We start from the raw sequence: 752 nt of genomic DNA on the forward strand, positions 1-752 counted from the left end.
GATATTCTTTACTTCGTGCTAGGCGGGTACAACGCCGCTTCTACTGGCCGTCCAGTTTGGCCACATTGATGTGACTCGGGCTTTGCTGCGTCATCGTCCCAACCTCCAAGCCACCGATGCTGTACGAAATGAAGTTCTCCCACCTCGCAGCTTTATCTTGCTGATTAGGACGGCAACACGGCCTTTGCGATGGCCACGCAGCGTGGGCACACGACTATCGTGGGCCTCCTCCACGAGCACGCCAGCAACACCCCAAGTGTACGCACCATGTATAGCTTTTCTGCGGCTCAATACTGTTCTTTCCATAGGCTCCACCAACGCCACCAGTCCGAGCAACTTCCAAGGCGAAGGAGACGGAGCTCATGCAAGCCGTGGTTGCTGGCAATGTTGCTGTCACCACAGCACTGTTGGATCAAGGCGTTGATTCTCGCGTCACGAATGAGGTTTTGAGATTGAGTTTTGACGTCAAACTCACGTCTTTGCTTACAGAAAGGAGATGGTCTCCTCCACCTTGCAGTGCGCCATGGCCACACGCAGCTGCTCCAGATGCTCTTGCGCCGCCCCGACGTGTCATCGGTCGACTGCAATAAAGTACTGCAATTCGCCTTGTGTATATGCTTCCTCATGCATGCATAGAACGGCGAGACGCCACTGGTATTAGCGATCAAGCTGCGCCATCGCCGGTTCCCACACCAAATTTACAACGTCGTTCACCAAATCGCCGACGATGTACGAGTTGATGACGGCGCCGT

The 752-nt window shown here is 54.5% G+C and overlaps 1 protein-coding gene across 1 annotated transcript; it reads left to right on the top strand.

Moving 5' to 3' along the window:
* Window positions 1–18: 18 nt before the first annotated feature.
* Window positions 19–702, top strand: SDRG_15800 (hypothetical protein; the record flags this gene model as incomplete). Its single annotated transcript, XM_008621982.1, has 5 exons — window positions 19–121; window positions 169–258; window positions 309–443; window positions 490–591; window positions 637–702. Coding segments are annotated over exons 2-5 (372 nt in total), but the record flags the coding sequence as incomplete, so codon positions are not given.
* Window positions 703–752: the final 50 nt, after the last annotated feature.

This window comes from Saprolegnia diclina (assembly GCF_000281045.1).
Source record: "Saprolegnia diclina VS20 unplaced genomic scaffold supercont1.103, whole genome shotgun sequence".
Lineage (NCBI taxonomy): Eukaryota > Oomycota > Saprolegniomycetes > Saprolegniales > Saprolegniaceae > Saprolegnia > Saprolegnia diclina.